The sequence below is a fragment of the Triticum urartu genome, chromosome 3, assembly GCF_003073215.2.
Source record: "Triticum urartu cultivar G1812 chromosome 3, Tu2.1, whole genome shotgun sequence".
NCBI classification, from domain to species: Eukaryota; Viridiplantae; Streptophyta; class Magnoliopsida; order Poales; family Poaceae; genus Triticum; species Triticum urartu.
Genome location: NC_053024.1, coordinates 736,015,733 through 736,033,955, shown reverse-complemented (window position 1 = coordinate 736,033,955; position 18,223 = coordinate 736,015,733). Strand labels below are relative to the sequence as shown.

The window sequence follows — 18,223 nt, the reverse complement described above, 5'->3', positions numbered from 1 at the left end:
GCCATCACAGCTACCAATGAGCCCAACTTTTCCTTTGAAGCACCTATCATGGACGAATGTCGCGGAAAAGAGAATGATGCTAAAGCTGCAAATGCCGACATTGGTGCTCAAGATCAAGCTCAAGGTACAACACCTAGCATCAACAAGGATGAAGTCACCGGATTGAACCTAGAAGTTGCAACAGAGGCTGCGGAAACTCGTGAGCAACAAAGAGTGAGTTTCGAGATGGAAGACAACGCCTCACCTCACAGCCCCCCACTCTTCTATGATGCACCCAGGAGTGCGACAGCCGGCATTTGGGACGACGAGCCATCCTGTGAGTTGTTCCCAAAGGGCTCCGAAGACTATGAGATGATGCATTCTATAGATGAGCCTATAATTAAGAAGAGCACAGTCAGTCCCATCTATGCAAACATCCCCATGTTTCCTGTTTCAGACGATGATGACAGCCCAAGTATGCTTTCTTCATCTTGCATCATTTCTTTTTGTTTTTCTCCATATCATTTTTTCACAATTGTGTGATTCCAGCAAATTCTTTTTGTACAATCTCTTGCAAACTCATCCATTTGTATTTTTTTGCTACAGCTGCTAAGATGGTCGCTACAGAAGAGCATTTTGCTGATGCAAGCAGTGGCCCTAGCACACATGACAAGAACACTGGGAAGAAGAGGATGGCCAAAGTTCCAGCCATAAAAAATACCAAGGCAAAGAAGCAAAAGGTCGACAAGGCTGCAGAAATGTATGAGAGGTTTGTAAAACACGAGAAACCATTGAGGAAATCACAACCCAATGAACAAGTGTGAGCTACCTAAGCCTTATCTGTTTTTGCTTTCTATTTTTTATTTTTTCTGCTCGAAACAAATGATTCATTCGGTTGCATCTATGGTAACAGGACACCTTTCATCAAGCTAGGTGGATTTTACATTGGATACAAGAAATTCCTTGTATGCTTCAAGCCTCGCGGGGATATGAATGATGAGGTCATGTCACTATGTATCGAGATGAACAACATTGCATCCCGTGCAGCAAAAGAACCGGAGCTGAAGAAATACATTTTCTCAGTCCACGCGGGGGTAAGTTTTTGTAAAAACAAGCAATGCTTCATTCTTTTCTTTCTTTTCACATTTTCGTTGCAATACACACTAACCATTTTGTTGTATCTTTCAAGTAGATCCTACTAAAACAAGACCCATCAACTTTCCAACCAGCAAAACTCATGGATGAGCTTGAAAGGGCTATGAAAGTGTTCAAGGTTCAAAAGTTTGACCTCGTAAGTTTCACGAAGCTTTATTTTGTTCCACACCACAAATAACTTCCAAATATGATCCAATGATGTGACGCGGCTGTAACATTTTTTACATGTTCTGAGTACCTTTTCGCCTTTCTTTTGTTTTTTGCAGCTCTTTTTCACAATTGTTCATGATCGCCATTGGATAGTTGTTTGCGCAAACTTGCTTCACAAGCAGTGGAATGTATTTGACTCAATCCATTCAAAAGGAAAACAATCTCCTTTGAAGAAGCAAGCCAATAACCTGGTATGCTCATGCTCTCTAATTTTTTCTGTTTAGCCTTCTGATTCATCTACATAAATGCCCTGTTGTCATCTTTACACACCTCATTTTATTTTTGAAACTTTTGTGTGTGTTTTCGGTGCTAGATCACAAACTTTGCAACCCTCGCACAAGAGTGCAGTGAATTCAATGTCAATGTTGGATCATTCGCCCGTGTTGACCTAGAGGATTACCCAAAGCAAGATACCCTGTGAGTTTTCTTTTTGAATTTTGCTTCAATCATGTGTTCCATTTCATCATTTTGTTTTTTCAACTACGCATGGGAAGTATGATGGAGAACTTTTTATTATCTCACAGATGTGATTGTGGTTTTTTTGGGCTCAAGTATGTGGAGAACTATGATGGGAAGTCAATGAGAGAGTTCAAGCAGGTACACATTTTTAATTTTTTTTTGTCTTGTCATTTTGTTACAATCTACTTTCTTTGTTTTCAATACTCATGCAACAGAAGAATAACATGTTTTGTTGTTGCTTCATATGTGGTTCAAGTTTGTACCTACTAGGCTTTTTTAGCTACATCCATATGTCTAGTTTGCTACAACTACATTCTGCTTTTGCTTCATCCATATCATAATTTTGCTACATCCATATCAATTTTTTGCGGTGGATGGATGTGAACTTTTTGCATTCATCACTCATGCAACACAAGAATAACTAGTATCATACTTGCTTACTTTTTGTATTCATTTTTTACAGGAAGACATGGCGCGATACCGCATCGATGTGGCATACAACCTTTTCAGCCACCCAATGAACAACGCCCCAAAGGAGCGGGCGTTCAACGATGAGTTGGCGGCTTGATTTTCTGGAAGGTTCAAGACGAACAAGCTTGTTTCTTCGTTAGGTCTAGATCATGTCCGAGGTGGTAGCGTTCTGATAGGATTAGAGTAGTGCGCGTTCGTATGTAAACTGTTGATACCTCCAGTAAACATGTGTCCTTTTGGTATGTAAACCGATGATAACTTGATATTTGGATGATGCACTTATGTTTTTAATGGATGTGTTCTTCTATTTGCCAACATGATCATGCGGTGACAATTGTTTTTTGTTTCATTGGTTCTGAAATATGAAAATATTTCAAACTTCATCCATTGAAGTTTCAAGGGAATCTCTGTGCATTTTCCCCCTCAAAACATATTTTTTGAAAAATAATATGTGAATCCTACTTTTTGTCACACACTTATATTGCTGGAAGCTCATAGGAAATAGCTACAACCTTCTGTTAGATTTGTTGCAGAGCCAAAATATATATTTTTACTTGCAAATTAGCTACATCCCTACAATATTTTTGCTGGAAGCATAATGTAAATATGCTTCCTTTCCCAACTTTTGATGTACAGCTAAATCAACACTTTAAATCATTCAAGGCTTTTTCCTTTTCAAACTTGTTATTTTGCTTCAACCATGTTTTAAAAAGCTTCAACCATGTTTGCAAAAAGCTTCAACCATGTTTCCTAAAAGCTGCAACCATATTTTGCAAAAGTTTCAACCATACTTTGAAAAAGTTACAACCAAGTTTTCAAAAGCTTCAACCATGTTTCCTAAAAGTTGCAACCTTGTTTACAGAAGCTTCAACCATGTTGTTAAAAAGATGTGACCATGCTTTCCAGAAATCTTATAAACATGTTTTCTTGAAGCTTCAAACATGTTTCCTAAAAGCTTCAACCATATTTTCAAAAAGATTCAACCATGTTTTTCAAAAGCTTCAACCATGCTTTTCAAAAGCTTAAAACATGTTCTTTTTAAGCATGGATCAAGCTGTCGTTACAACAACCATTGAGTACTATTTTTTAAAAAAAATAAATAAGAAAAAAACCACATTATGCTTTTTTTCTAAATTCTACTTTTGGCACCATCATACTACAAAAAGTAAGCTCTCACAAACATATAACAATAAGAATTTATTTAAAAACAACTCTTGTAAAAAGCAACATTCTGCTTTTTTCAAACCACGCATGTAGTAATATGTTGCAATCCCACAAAACAAACATTCACAACTAGTCAACACAACTTATTATCATAAGTCATGGGGTGTTACAAGGCAATTCATCATTTTTTCCCTCACGAAAATATCCTAAAGTGTAAGGATTGTTTCGACACCCGGAGCTTTCGCGCTCGCACTCGCAGCAAGAAAAGCTGCAAGGAGTTGGCAATCCTTCACGTTGTGATCTTCATCTTCACAATATTTGCATGGAGTCTTCTTTTCCCTTGGCTTTGGAGCTTTCTTCGTTTTCGCCGTGTCCTTCTTTGCTTTCTTCTTCATTTCATCTTCTCGAATCTCAATTAGTGGTTTCCTGCGCTTCTCTTTCTCCTTTGGCCTCCCCTTCTTTGCAGACTTTGGTGGGTTCCACAGTCCTACGGGGGGTGGATCCCGCTGACCTGTACTTGGACCTCCTGAGACTTGTTCATGTCCTACATGACCTTGGCCTTCTCCGTCTCCTACAAACCCATCAGTTGCTCTAGCTTTTATTGCAGCAACCCCGACACTGCCCTGATCAATTAGCCCAGAGACAAAACTATAAGCTTCATCATTGAAGCAAGCATCAGAAGCGAGTTTCCCAAACTTCCGGCATAGAGAGTTAAACTTTAGGGTGTTTGTCGTGGGGACGCCGAAATGCATAGCTCTATGCCCATCGCCTGGTTCAGGCGCAAGGTCGGTTGCTCTCTTAGACCATCTTGGAAGCATGTAAGTCGCAGGTATCGTTTGCACATTCAGGTGCACCATGACACGGATGATATGTGGGCAGATCAGCCCACACATCTCAAACATGTTGCAGGTGCACATGTATGCCTGATCTTTAGGAGCAACACGCACCGTGTACACTTTTGGGTTGACGCCATAGTTTGCAACAAGGCGAAACCAGATGACATCCCCTTGCAGCTGATATTGCAGACCATAGCCTGTTGATTTAGCCAATAGTTTCTGAAACTTGGAAAATACCTCTCTGGTATAGAAATTTGCAGCTTGCTTTTCAATGTTGTAGCTGCAAACAAAAAAAGCTTCCAACATCAATAATAATTGCTACATATGTTTCAAAGAAATCCTGCAACCACACTGTGCTGGAAAACTAAAAAAAATGCTACATGACTTTGGACTTACTTGCCCCAGAGCGGAGGCCTCGTCGCTTCATTGATGAAGCCAGCATTGTCTTCACGATCAAGCATTAGTTCCTGGCAAAGCTCAAACTGCTGGACAAATGTCCAAACCGAGTCTCCATGATGATTTAAAGTCTTGAAGTAGGAATTCAGGCCCTCGGACCGCCCGGTTGTTCCTGTGAATGGGAAGAACTTATTCCGAAAGTACACAGGAGCCCACATCTCCCTGCTGTCCCACATGTTCTTCAGGTGTTTCTTATCAGCCACACCAAATGACTCGACCATCTGCTTCCACCGTTCTTCAAACGCCTCAACGGTATCGGAATCATTGATGCAACCATAGAATGCTTCAGCAAAAGGCTCATCCTTGCCCAACATCTTCCCTAGTTTCGTCCTTGCAACCCGGAAGACGTGCCACTTGCAACATCTGTGTGTTGAATGTGGAAATACCATTGAGATGGCTTTAGCCATTGCCTGGTCTTGATCGGTCATAATGTTCAACGGATGCTCGTTATTCATTGCCAACATCCATTGCTGGAAGACCCACTTGAAAGTTTCGATGGTCTCATCAGGCAACAAAGCGCACCCCAAGCAAACAGTATGTGTGTGGTTGTTAATGCCAACAATCGGAGCAAAGGGCAAGTTGTAGCGATTGGTGCAGAATGTGGTGTTGAAAAACACACAATCTTTGTACTTTGGATACAAGGCCCTTGTTCTCCCATCAACCCAGAAAAGTGCCCTAACAGCTCCATCTTCTTCTAGCTTCGAGAAAAAGAAGTTGGGATTCTCCACTTGTCTTCTCTCAAAGTACTCGATTGTCAGCTCCAAATCACGCTCTGACAGGCCCCTTCGCAGCTTTGCTCTTGCATTTGTCACATCAGTCTTCACATACGGCAAACTCCTAGGATCGCAACATCGTGCATCTCCAAGCAAGCCCATCATATTAGCCGTTGATATGTTGCGATAGTGCAGTGAAGTGATGTATTGCATGTCTGCATCGGGGATCTTTCTGTGAGAGCGGCAAAATCTCCGACGCCCCCTTTGCAACATCAGCTGGTGTGTGTGATCGGCCTCAAAAACTGTCACAACCCAGCTACCGTCTTTGAGGCTAACACCCATATGAGCCTTGCAATCATATCGCTCCAACCGGTTTCTTCGCCTCTTGTCGCTCACATCCATATAGATGCCAGCTTGTTTGCTTGGAGATTTTTTATTACTAGCATAGCTCATATCAACATCATCACTTTGATTTGTTGCAGCCCCGTCAGAAATGCTTCCACCAACATTCTTCGAAGGATCTTTCCGTGAGTGTATGCACTCAAAAACTCTATAGATTAGGATGCGCTTCTGTTCCAAGCTATTTTTCCTACTATGCTTTGACGTCACAATGCGAGTTCCAAAGCCCATCTTCGAAGCATATTCATTGTAAACACGCTGAGCTTCTTCAACATTGTCAAAAATCATTCCAACAAAAGGGACAACTGGCTGTGATGATATATCTTCGTCTGGTTCATCAACAAGTGTTGCAGCATTTCCATTGGCATTGTCACCGGTCACACAGGCATTGCAATGGTTTGGAGCTGCACCATCCGTGTTCAGCCGCAAGGAATCGTCACTATCATGTCCCGGAGTATCATTCAGATCAATGCCATCATCTTCTTCTTCGTGCGCAACATTTTGCATATCATCATCAAGGAAAATCGATGGCTCCACAGCAACATTCTGCAACAAAATCAGCACCCAAGTCAGTTTTTTTTGCTGCATGAAAAAACATGCAAAAAACGTGAACAAAAAAGTGAATGCAGCATGTCAATCACAATTCCAAAACAACTCCTGCATGCAGCATTTTAGGATGTAGCATGTAACATCCAGCAAGTAGCACGTAGCAAATGCAACACATACTTGTAACATTTTACTAGCAGACAGCAGGAAGATGCTAGCATTAATTGACAACATATCAGAAACATTACACAAAAATCAAACACAAGTATGTTGAGAACATCTCTTTTTAATCTCATGCTCATCAATTGAAATCAAAGGTTGCAACATTTTGTTGTGAACAAAAGGACAGGGTTGCAATTGGAAATCATACTAGATCAATTTCATCCCGTCCATGTCGTGCTGCATCTTGGAAGACCACACCAGGATTGTAGTACCGTTGCAGCACCGGTCCACTACCACCAGGGCCTTGCCGCCTCAGGGGACTTCGGCCATGAACGGCAGCGGAGCTCGAGCCCAAATCCATGGAGGCAAGGAGGTCATTACGGATGTAATACATGGTTGAAGCAATTCCAAGGCCGCTTGATAGATGGGGAAGCCCCTCCTCGACGTGATTCAGCCGTGGGGAACTTAAAACAGGCGGATCCGGCCGCCGCCGCCGCGGATTGAGGACGGGCAGACGCGGGGGATCCAGCTCCCCTGTTTTTCTCGTTGTGGCTGTTTGTACAACGATTGCAACAAAACGTGTTTTTTTTTGCTGCAACGGTTGGCTCGGTACACACTCGCGTGCAGATCTAACGGTTCGCGCTAACCGCATCGGACGGCTCGGGCTCGACCGGCCGAACCGTTGCGCCGGTGCGCCGGTGCAGATCGCTGCCCAAATAAAAATGAGTTGGCCGAGAGGGACACCAGTCCACCACGGAATCGCATAAGAAAAAATGTGTGACACATGGACGCATGATCGGGCCGAGCACGAATCTTGAGGAAATATCCGGGGTTCACATCACAATCGAGACCACCCAGAAAGCTCGCGTGTATTATGATCATGCCGTGAGTGTGGACAGTGACAAAAGTAAAAGTGCAACGGGTGGGAGACGGTTTTGAAAATAAAACTCTCCAATATTAATCCAGAAACACCAAAATATCTGATATGGCCTTATAAATCGGATGATGTAAAAGAAAACCCTATCATTAGTAAACACAAAGATATTCCAAGGAAAAATATCTCAAAGCGAAAGAAATAATTCAAGCCATGCAGTCAAGCATTTTCCATGTCCATGATCGCACGCGAAAATATCTACGGAACCTCATAAAAAGCCTCAGGATTTAAAGCTAGTCCACACAGGATAAATTCTATATATCCTTCATACGCATTGATTTTGATCTGAAGGAATTTTTTTAGAGCAGTGGAAGGACCTTTCACGCCAACAGAGTCGTTTCATGAGCAACTAATTTGGAATTTGGGTTTTGGTCCTCTACGAAGTGGGTCTTTCAGCTTACTCCTTTCGTGTTACATTTGAATATTTGGAAATAAAGATGGCAACTGAAATATTTTATATAAAAGGATCGTTCTATGTAGCTTTTTTCTTCTTGCTAGCGAGTTTACGATTGAGTCACTGAAAACTCTGTCAATCACTTTTTTTTTCTTGCTAGCGAGTTTGAGAAGGCAAAAGGTTTTGCTCCAAAATGGGTCCAGAGGAAGAAAACAACAGAATAGAATCATATGTAAAGTCATAGGCTCTATGTTGTCTGTGTGATCCGGTTGTACATAAATCTCAAGAAAATATCTAATCACAGTTGGACCGGTCTATAACTATTTTTAAATTAGGGGTTAGAAAAGTCTGAAAACCCATCCTGTAAGACAAGAAAAGATCGACATGAAAAAGAGTAAAACACATTTGTTTGTCATGCGCGCCCTCAATTAATATGCGATTTAAATTATCTCTCTCGCTCCATATAAAATGAGTTTTGGTTCCACAATACTTCCAATATTCATCTCAGAACACTTCCTATGGGGTATATACATTTTTGATAACAAAACAAACTTGATCTTAATTCGTGAATTAAATATCGGAGAGAAAATATCGCAATAAAAATATCTGTCGCCGCAACTTTACAAGAAAGATCTAAGAATATTGGACATTATTGCACACAAGTTAGAATCTATCCACCATGTGCAAAGAATTTTCTATTCCAATCAGCAAGCGGGAAAGCACTTTTTTTTGCTAGATGTGGGATGTGTAGCCGCTCGGCCTGAGCTTGAACGGGCAAGCCAAAGTTTCCCCTCCAAAAATAAATATATGCCGCCCGAGAGCGACGCCACCACACCACGCACGGAATCTCGCATAAGAAAAAGCGTAGGGCGTCCTCGACGTGGCCGCTTGATCGGGCCGTGCACGGATCTCAAGGCAATATCCCCGTCCACGTCGACCGGAAAGCGCATGGGAAATAAAGATCGTGCCATGCGGAAAGGACGGCCGCTATGGGAAAAGCATATCGAAAATATCGTAGTGACCGGTCCACGTGGCCATCCCGATCTGCGATTTATTCCCTTTTCCGGCCATTAGATTATCACCATCCCACCCACCTCATCCCTTCCCACAAAAATATTTTCTTTTCCTGGCAAGCTGAGCATCTCCAGCCGTTGGCTCAGGTGTTAAAAATCGTCCCTGGGGTGCACCGGCGAAAACCGCGTGCTGGGGACGTGATGCCCCCCAGTCGCGGCGTCCACGATTTATTTGAAAACCATAAACTAGACACAAATTCATCCAAATTTCAGCGAGTTCATACATATTTAAAATATTTTACAAAAAAAGAAAAAAAATGCTACTCGTCGTGTCCCGCCGTCGCCCTCGCCGCCCTCCGCCCTTGAAGCTCTACATGCCGAGGAGCCTGTAGAATTCCGTGTAGTCCCCGTCGTCGTCGTCGCCTCCTCCGCGGCCGCCGTCCCTGCTGCACCCCTTCCCAGGTTGGCGCGGCGGCTTGGACGGTCCGGGGGCGTCCTCGTCCTCGTCGCTGTCGAGGATCACCACACCGTGCTCGTCCTCACGCCCACGCTTGCGGGCGGCTATCTCCTCCAGGGCTCGGCGCTGCCGGACCATCTCATCGCGGAGGTAGTCATTCTGTGCCCATTTTAGGGCCTCCTCGTCGGAGAAGCCGCGCCGTACAATGACCTCGTACTCCGTGGGGAGGCCGGGCTCCGCCTTCGGCTTGACGAGGACGAGGCGACCAGAGTTGGGGGACGAGTCGGCGATGCGGATGCCGGAGCTGCGGGTGCGGTGGCTGACCGGCGTGTCCTGGGGCTCCGGCTTGATGGGGCGGAGGCTGGGAGAGCTGGTCGAGCGGCCGGACGAGGAGGAGGACGCCCCCGGGTCCATGCGCCTTGGCGTCCACGAGCTCCCACGCTGGCGGGAGATGGACGGGGGAGAGGGGTACTCCAGCTTGGGCGTGTTGCCGCCCTTGATGTACTCGAGGACAGCCTCCAGCGTGCGGTCGGGCACGCCCCACCATCGGCGGCGGCTTTCGGAGTTGAGCCTCCCGGAGGGCACGACGCCGTTGGTGGCCTCGAGCCGCTCGGCGTGGCGGCGGCGGAAGTAGGGCTCCCACAGCGGGCTGTCGGGGACGTACCGTGGGCCTTTCCTCACCGCCTGCGGCAGAGAGGCGCGGATAGGCGCGATCTCCGCACGCCGTGCCGCTTCGGTGGGCGGTGGTGGCACCGGGACCCCGCCGACGCTGATCCTCCACGCCCCGGGCACCCGCATGTCCGGCGGGACCGGGTACTCTGCTTCATAGAGGAGCTGAGCTTCGTCCTCGTGGAGGTGGCGGCGGCCGAAGCCGTTCACCGCCGCGTCGTCGCCTGGGAAGCGCCTCCGCCATGGTTGAACTGGAACAGCGAGAGGAGAGGAAGGGACAGGGAGGAACGGGGCGTCGGCGGTGGAGAGTCTATGCGTCACCGGCGCGCTGGGGCGGCTTATATAGGCGGAGGCGCCACGCGTACGCATGGCCGCCGTGTTACGCCTGACGGGCGAGGGACGTGCGGCATCCGGTTGCGCCGCCCGTGAGGCATCAATGGAGGAGGCTGACCGGCGCGGCAGCGCGCGGCAGCGCGCGGCAGCGCGCGGCAGCGCGCGGCAGCGCGCGGCAGCTTTGGCATTGATTTGCCGTGGGAACCGAGGCGATGAGGACGACGAAGCGTCGAGAAGAGCCGAGTCGCTGCCAAGGAGGGCCTGCCGACTTTTGCGCAAAAAACGATTCGGCCGGCGTCCCAGGCGCCCCCCAGCGTGCCGGGTTTGGTCTGGGTCTGCCGGCGTCAATTTCGGTCCGAGCAGGCGAAAAAAAGGCCTTTAAGGGTACGACTGGGCCGATTTTTCGGCTTCGATGATCAAAATATCGTCTGGAGGGTCTTGTTGATGGCGCAGCTGGAGATGCTCTAAGCTTGCCCCTCCCTTCCACCCACCCACTGTCGCCAGTCGCCGAAGCCGAAGGAGTTAACTAGATGATGCACATATGGCGAGGGAAATTCTTCTGATCGAGTGATTCCTTCGAGGCTGGGGTTGGCGCTGAGAGGTTTGGCTGGGCTGGGTTAATTCGATGGTTGGGTTGGGGATATGATCCGTCCAAGTACGATGAGAGGGTGACAAAGTGGGAGACGGGGCTGCCCGGATGTGATGAGTTGACCCCGCTATCGCAGCCGCTGGTGTCGCCGGGCCTCGTTATGGCGTTCCGCATCCCGCCGAAGCCGGGGCGCACCCTGCTCAATGTGCATCGTGCGTCCACCACCTCTGTGTCCCGTCTCCGCGCCTCCTCCTCCCCCGGGTGCAGACGGTGGTCAAAATAAAACTCTTTGATGTTAATCCAGAACACCAAAATATCCGACATTGCCTTATAAGTCCGATGATATAAATGAAAACCCTATCATTAGTAAACAAAAAATTATTCAAAAGAAAAAATATCTCAAACTAAAAGAGGTGAATCAAGCCATGCAGTCAAACATTTACCATATCCATGGTCGCAAACAAAAATATATATTATTATTTTTTCAAAAAGAGGATAACCCCCGGCATATGCATATGCAGCCATATTATTAAAGAAAAATGTAACAAAGTCTCAAGGTCCAGGAAAGCTCATAGTCCGAGCTTAAAACAAAACAGAAATGGAAAAGTATCACATTCAGCGATAAAGAATAGACTACGATGCCTACACACCTAGCCTATTATTAGCTCGCCATCCAAATCGGCTAAAGATAGCCCGTGCTACCATCTCCAAATGGTTGCACCCAATAGCTAAAAGCTCCCTGAAGTCCACATGAGTTAGTAGCGACCACATACGGATCCAAGTTGTAACTTTGTAGATAACCTACAAAAAATTAATGAAATTTGTTCCATTAAAAATCAAATCGTTCCTAGTATTCCAGATAGCCCAAAATAAAGCACATATCCGTATCCAAATATGTTTAGCTATGTGACTGTCCACTTCATTGAGTCACGTCCCAAATAACGTGTTTATGCTCGTAGGAGGGTGTATGTTAAAAGCATTATGTATTGATCGCCATAATAATTTCGCAAGATGACGCTCAAGAAAGAGGTGTTCAATTGATTCATTTTTATCACAAAAGCAACATCTAGTATTACCAACCCAGTTCCTTTTTGCCAAATTACCTTTGGTGAGAATAACTCCTTTGTGAACGAACCACATAAAGATTTTAATCCAAAGTGGAACTTTAATATTCCAAAAGTGCAATTACCTTGACAATGGCCCGAAGTCAATTAAGTCCAGATACATAGATTTCACTGAGAAGACTCCCGTTGCAGTGAACTTCTAGCGAATTGTATCAGCCTGATCTGATAGTTGAATGTGCATCAACCTCCGAACCAGTTGTAACCAAGCATCCCAACGTTCTCCTACTAGGGTTCTCCTAAAATGGATATTAAGCGGTATCGAGTTTAATACCATGGCAACATAATCCTCCTTTTTTTAGAAAAGGAGGATGACACCCGGCCTCTGCATCTGGACGATGCATACGACCACTTTATTAATTATTCTCACAAGACCTTACAAAATCATACAACAGTAAGACTAAAGCCGCCGTCTAAGCAACAAACTGTCGCTACACCTATCCAGTTGATGAAGGGGCGCAGATAGCCTGGGCCTAATACCAAACAGACATCGCAGCCAAGCCTAACATCTAAGACCTGAGCCCTCAACCTAGCCACTTGCCGGGTCTGGGGCACATACTGGTCCGGCGTGCTCTCAGAGGCCGCCGCCGCCAACTGCCACTGCTCCATCTTCAGAACTATACTGATGCATCAACCTTGCTCGGTCCAGCTATCGTCGACGCCACCACGGCGCCCAACGACACCTCCTCCCTGCGCGCAAACAGCCGTACACGTCGCGGTCGCCACTGATACACCTCAGCGCCATGCTGCCACGTACCACCAGCCGACACAGCTTGAAGCCCTTGGAGGATTTGTCGTGCGTAGCACCTGCCGACCAGGCATGACCAAGCGTAGCACCTGTCGGTCAGGCATGACTTGACATCTCCACCGAAGCTCCGTGCAAGACGAAGACCGCTCCACCTCCTGCCTCTGACTTCCAGCGCTGCTCCACAAAACGACGCTCCCAAGAGAGAAACGACACCGCGGTGCCGCCATCGTCCGGTCTAGAACACCAGATCCTAGGGTTTCCCCCGGAGCAATACGAGTGGGTCGATGGTAGTCACATGACGATGCCTTCATCAAGGTAACGACGTGGAACGCCGCCATCGCCCGCCGTCGGCTCGGTTTTCACCGGCAACTACGTCACCCCGATTCGCAGCTGGTGCCAGATGACGGATCCCGAGATCCGAACACCCAGCCTCAGGCCGACCACCTCTGACGGAAGAGATGACCACCACCGCGGCTGCACTGGTCAGAACAGATCTGATCGGAGGTGCCGCCGGCGAGACCACCAGGCCCTCCACGCCGCCGTCGCCCAATCTGAAGGCAGCATGCACGCCGCGCAGCCAAGCCGGCCGCCGTTGACGCAGCCGCCGCCGCCGCCCGAAGGGCCATCCGCAGCGCCCGCAGCCCTGGCCTCCGCCGCGCCAAGCCGTCGCCGTCCGAGGACGGGCCGGCCTCCCGCCGCCTGCCGCCATCCGCCGCGCTGCAGATCTCAGATCGGTCGCGCCACCACATGCCTTGGGGTCCTCGCCACCCCGGAGACGCGTGAGAGAGGAGATCCCCCGCCATCGCCGTCGGCCCCTGGGCTTAGCCCGGTGGCGTCTTCCGGCGGCGGCGGAGGAAGGGGAGGAGGAAATTTGCGGCGGCGGCGGCTAGGTTTCTAGCCGCCAGAGTCGCCCCAGGGGAGGACGACGCGGGCGAGTCTTCTTGGCCAGTTAGAGGCGTATAAAAATCCTCCTTACGTTGCACAATATTATATAAAAATGATATTGCACAGTGAGAGGCGTATCCCCTAGCCATGTATCCTCCCAGAATCTAATACTGTTTCCATTGCCAACTAGAAACATCACCCGTTAGAAGAAAGTTACCTTTGTCTTCATTAACCCCTTTCAAAAGGGTGAGTCCATTGGTCTAGCGATTACTTGGGCCAAAGTCTTAGAGTGAAGGTACTTATTCTGCAATATTTGTACCCACAAACTATCGGTCTCAACAGATAGCCTGTATAGACATTTTCTAAGGAGTCATCTATTTTTCACTTCTAGAATTTTGATCCCTAACCCACCATGTTCCTTTGGTCTGCAAATAATATCCCATCTAGCCAATCGGTATTTCTTCCTGGCCTCGTCACGAAAATATCTATGGAACCTCATAAAAAGCATCGGGGATTTAAAGCTCGTCCGCACAAAATAAATTATATATATCCTTTCACTCAACAGAGTCATTCCATGAGCAGCTAATTTGGAATTTTGGTTTTAGTCCTCTACGAAGTGAGTCTTTCTGCTTGCTTTTTTCGTGTTATAAGTGAATATTTTGAAATAAAAATGAGAACTGAAATATTTCATATAAAAAGATTGTTCTATCTAGGCCATCTAATGTGTTTTTCAAGAGCCACTCTTTGTGGTTGTATCGCCTTGATATGACTGAATCACTGAAAACTCTGCCAATCACTTATTTTTTTTTCTCTTACTAGCGAGTTTGAGTGGGCACAAAACAAAAAAATATAATCACATGTAAAGGCGTAGACTCTTTGCTGTCTTGTGATCCGGTTGTATATAAATCTCAAAGAAATATCTAATCACCGTTGGACCGGTCTTACAATTACTTTTAAATGAGGTTAGAGAAGTTTCAAAATCCACCCCCTAAAGATAAGAAAAGCTTGACATGAAAACAAAGTGAAACACATTTGTTTTTCACGCGCCCCCTCAATTAACACGCGATTTAAATTTTTTTCTTTATCTCCATGTAAAATGAGTTTTGGCTTCCTATGTAGTAGAGTACTATATTAAGAAATTGATCCTTAATGCACAAACTAAATATCCGAGAGAAAATATCCTGACAAAAATATCTATCGTCGGAAGTTCATAACAAGAAGGACCTAAAGAATATTGGACAGACATTATTGCACACAAGCCAAGCCAGAATTTGGATTCCAATAAGCAGAAGGCAAATCACTTTTTATTGCTGGCCTGAGGTTGACCGGGCAAGCTAGTAGCAAAAGTCTCCCCCTCAAAAACTAAAAATGGGCCGCCCGAGAGCGACCCCGGGGCCAGGCCACCAACGGAATCGCGTCGAGTGATAGATTCTGGCCGTTCGATCGGGCTGCGCACGGATCTCGAGGAAATATCCCCCGTCCACATCGGCCTGGGGAGCGCCCCGGAAAGCGCGCGGCAATTACGATCGTGCCATCGGAAAAGCGTATCGAAAATATCGCGGTGACCGGTCCACGTGGCCATCCCGATCCGCGCTTTATTCCCTTTTCCGGCCATTAAATTATCCCCGCCCCCTCCCACCTCATCTCACCCCGCCCCACAAAAATATCTTCTTTCTTCCCCTGGCTAGCTAGGCTCCCCTCCACCCACCCACCGCCGCCGGCCGCCGGAGTTAGCCCGGCAGGTAACAACTAGATGATACGCAGATGGCGAGGGTAAGCCTTCTGCTCATCGGGTGATTCGTCGGATTGGGGCTGAGAGCTTCGGTTGGGTTGGGTTGAATTTTCTGGGTTCTTGATCGGGTTGGGGATCCAATCCAATCCATGGGGGAGGAGGCCGGCGTCTACGGTTTTGACTTCGGGGGAGGGGGCGGCGGCTATGGAGGGTATGAAGGGAGGGTCACGGAGTGGGAGACGGGCCTGCCGGGGTGCGACGAGCTGACCCCGCTCTCGCAGCCGCTGGTGCCGCCGGGGCTCGCCGCGGCGTTCCGCATCCCGCCGGAGCCGGGGCGTACGCTTCTCGACGTGCACCGCGCGTCCTCCGCCACCGTGTCCCGCCTCCGCTCCACCTCCTCGTCGCCCTCCTCCGGCAACGGCGCCGGCACCCACGCCAACGGCGGCTCCTTCCCCTCCTTCCCCGGCAAGGGGGCGGCGGCCGGGGACGACAGCGGCAACCGGGACAACAACTCGGCGGAGTCGGCCGGGGAGAAGGCGGCGGCGACGAAGCGGGCGCGGCTGGTGTGGACGCCGCAGCTGCACAAGCGGTTCGTGGAGGTGGTGGCGCACCTGGGCATCAAGAGCGCGGTGCCCAAGACCATCATGCAGCTGATGAACGTGGAGGGCCTCACCCGCGAGAACGTCGCCAGCCACCTCCAGAAGTACCGCCTCTACGTCAAGCGGATGCAGGGCCTCTCCAACGAGGGGCCCTCCGCCTCCGACCACATCTTCGCCTCCACCCCGGTGCCGCCCAGCCTGCGCGAGCCGCAGGTGCCGCACGCCGCCGCCATGGCCCCCGCCATGTACCACCACCACCCCGCGCCCATGGGCGGCGTCGCCGCCGGCCACGGCGGGTACTACCAGCAGCAGCACAGCGGCCACGCCGTCTACAACGGGTACGGCGGCCACGGCCACGGCGGCGGCGTCTCCTCCTACCCGCACTACCACCACGGCGACCAGTAAGGATAACCATCCATGGATCCATCCATCCCGGATTCAGTCATCAACAGATGCTCTGCTCTCTCTGTCACAAGTGTGTGTGTTTGCTCCTGCTCATCAGTCAGTCAACAGATGCTGTAATTGTAACCTGTAATCAGTCGGTCAGTCAGTCCATGATCCATCGTCAGTCTAGTGTAGGTGTGTGTGTCGATTAGTCAATCAGTTCACATCATAATTATTAAGAAGAAGAAGAAGAAGAAGAAGAAGAAGAAGAAGAAGAAGAAGAAGAAGATTAACAAGGGGAGCTGAAGTGAAGCTCCCGGGGTAAGAAGAAGATTAGCAATAAGAAGAAGAGAGTTGCAGAGTGTGTGCTCTGTTAATGTATGTATGTAATACTGCTGCTGTAACTTTGAATCTTGAACTGCTGCCCCCATTTTGGGCAGTGGCAAGATGATCATAATATGAAACCCAACAAGGGAATTAGGATTGTGATCTTGTGCTCCTGATTGTGTCCTGTCCAGCAGTTTTTGGATCTGAAATTCAGAATTGGGACTCACTGTCCTAACTTAAGCATGTACTCTGCTGCTGGAACTGCACATTTTGGGCATGACAGGGCAAGATCCCAATAACAAGAAATTGGGATTGTGATGTTGTGATGATGAATGTGATGACCATTTTGGGATCTTCTGAAACCAAGACAGGGAACGGACTCGGAACCGTCCGACCGTGATCTTTGTCATAATTCAATCACGTGAACCGGTTGCGGCTGTAAGCACATCCTGCCCAACCAACCATTTGGGGTCTGATGTTCAGGCAAGGAATCAGACTTGGAAGTGGCCGTGATCTACTGTCCTAATCTAAGCACATCTTGTAAGTCACAGGACAAAAATCCCAATTTCAAGGAAAATTATGATTGTGATGTTGAACCGAATGTTGTCGCTCTTATGAACCATTTTGGGATCTGATGTTCAGACAGGGAACTAACTTGGAACTGGCTGTGATCTAATCTGTCATCTGATGTACAACTAACCGCACATCTTAGCTGCCAGCTCCCATTTTGGGCAGGGAAGGACAAAGTCTCAATCGGAAACACCAAGCAAGGAAACTAGGATTGTGATCTTGTACCGGATGTTGTCATGTCCTGACCAACCTACCATTTCTGGATCAGAAATTCAGACAAGGAACCGACCACGATCTCTGTCCAAATTTAGGCACGTACATTTCTCACCTCAGCAGGTTGTTGCGCCTAAACCATCCCAGACGAGAAGAAGGAGAACATTCCAGCTCTAGCTTGCTGCTCTCTGAAGCGACGCCGGAACAAGTTGCTTTTGTCCTGACCAAATCTTCCTTCCCAAGATGGTTGCGGCTACAGCAGCACACATTCAGTAGCACAAGATCAGAGTCCAAATGTGTTTCAGGAAGCTGAAATTTCTGTGATCCGTTCAATGATATAGATTCCGGCATCGCGGTCTGGCTCCACTAGTATACTGGCTGGTCTGGCTCTGGCGTCGTGGATAAAGATTGGGACGAAATCGAGAAAGATATGGCCATATGGGCCTGCAAGTTGGGGTGTCTGACAGAGACCGGGACCTGTGATGCTCGTCTGTAGCTGTAGCTGACGAGAGGAGGAGAAAAGTGCACGTATGTATCTACGTATGCGTGTCTCCAGCCCGTGGGTTATCCATTACCTGTGTGCTGTCTGAACAACACTTCTTCTTCTTCTTCTTGTGAAAATCGATGAAACTAGTCTTTATCTGAAACTTCAACACAAAATGATCCCAATCTGAAAATATTTCACAAACTGGCTCCTTTTCGCAT

General features: G+C 47.9%; 1 protein-coding gene across 1 annotated transcript; it reads left to right on the top strand.

Moving 5' to 3' along the window:
- Positions 1-15,315: 15,315 nt before the first annotated feature.
- LOC125546323 (transcription factor PCL1-like) lies at positions 15,316-16,895 on the top strand. Its single transcript, XM_048710564.1, has one exon. It carries the CDS (start codon positions 15,575-15,577, stop codon positions 16,427-16,429), a length of 855 nt encoding a protein of 284 aa, XP_048566521.1. The 5' UTR covers positions 15,316-15,574; the 3' UTR covers positions 16,430-16,895.
- Positions 16,896-18,223: the final 1,328 nt, after the last annotated feature.